Consider the following 759-nt stretch of genomic DNA (forward strand, 5'->3'; position numbering starts at 1 on the left):
AAGTAAGTATTTGTAATATTTACATATATTTCTTAAATTTAAATTCTATTTAATATATTATTATACATATGTACATTTTTTCAATTTCAGATGCTAGACATAGACTTAGAGAATATGGATTTATATTTGGATGGAAATATAGACTTGTTCAAGTCTCTTCCCCACTGCCCTGCAAGACGGCTACAAAATTTTACGGAGGTCGTTTCCACCGCTGCTCCTCCGCATCATGCCACTGCCGCCGCCGCCGCTCTTTCGCGGACCGCTACTGCCGCTGCTCCTCCGCATGCCGCCGCCGCCGCCGACGCTCCTTCGCGTACAGCTACCACCGCTACTCCTCCGCATGCCGCCGCCGCCGCCGCTCCTTCGCGTACCGCTACCGCCGCTACTCCTCCGCATGCTGCCGCCGCCGCACGCACCGCCTCCGCCAATACCATCGCCGCCGCCGCTGCTTTTCCGCGCGATTCAACCGCTGCTGCTCCGCATGCCGCCAACATCGATGCTTCTCAACGTAAGTTACATAATATATAATACTTTTATGTATAAAGTTTTTGTAGCTTTTTTTAAATTCTTATTGCATATACGAGTTTTAAGTACTTAATATTATAATATAATATTTGTTTCGTAGGATGGAGACCGAGAGGCAGGAGAAGCGGACAACGCCAAAGGGCAAGAAGATTTTTCAATTTTTTGTTTAATATGTGCGACAACTTTAACAACCACTATTTCGGAGAAAGAGAATGAGGAAGAGGAAGAGGAAAA

At 46.0% G+C, this 759-nt stretch overlaps 1 protein-coding gene across 1 annotated transcript in view; it reads right to left on the minus strand.

The window, feature by feature from the left end:
- LOC105447812 (plasma kallikrein-like) overlaps window positions 1-342 on the minus strand; it is a 4,395-nt gene extending 4,053 nt beyond the window's left edge. Inside the window, exon 1 of the mRNA XM_011686018.1 lies at window positions 185-342. Within this exon, the coding sequence (XP_011684320.1) occupies window positions 185-342 (158 nt within the window). The remainder of the gene's footprint in view (window positions 1-184) is intronic.
- Between the last annotated feature and the right edge of the window lie 417 nt (window positions 343-759).

Source organism: Wasmannia auropunctata, unplaced genomic scaffold (assembly GCF_000956235.1).
Source record: "Wasmannia auropunctata unplaced genomic scaffold, wasmannia.A_1.0 LD336092.1, whole genome shotgun sequence".
In the NCBI taxonomy this organism is placed as follows: Eukaryota; Metazoa; Arthropoda; class Insecta; order Hymenoptera; family Formicidae; genus Wasmannia; species Wasmannia auropunctata.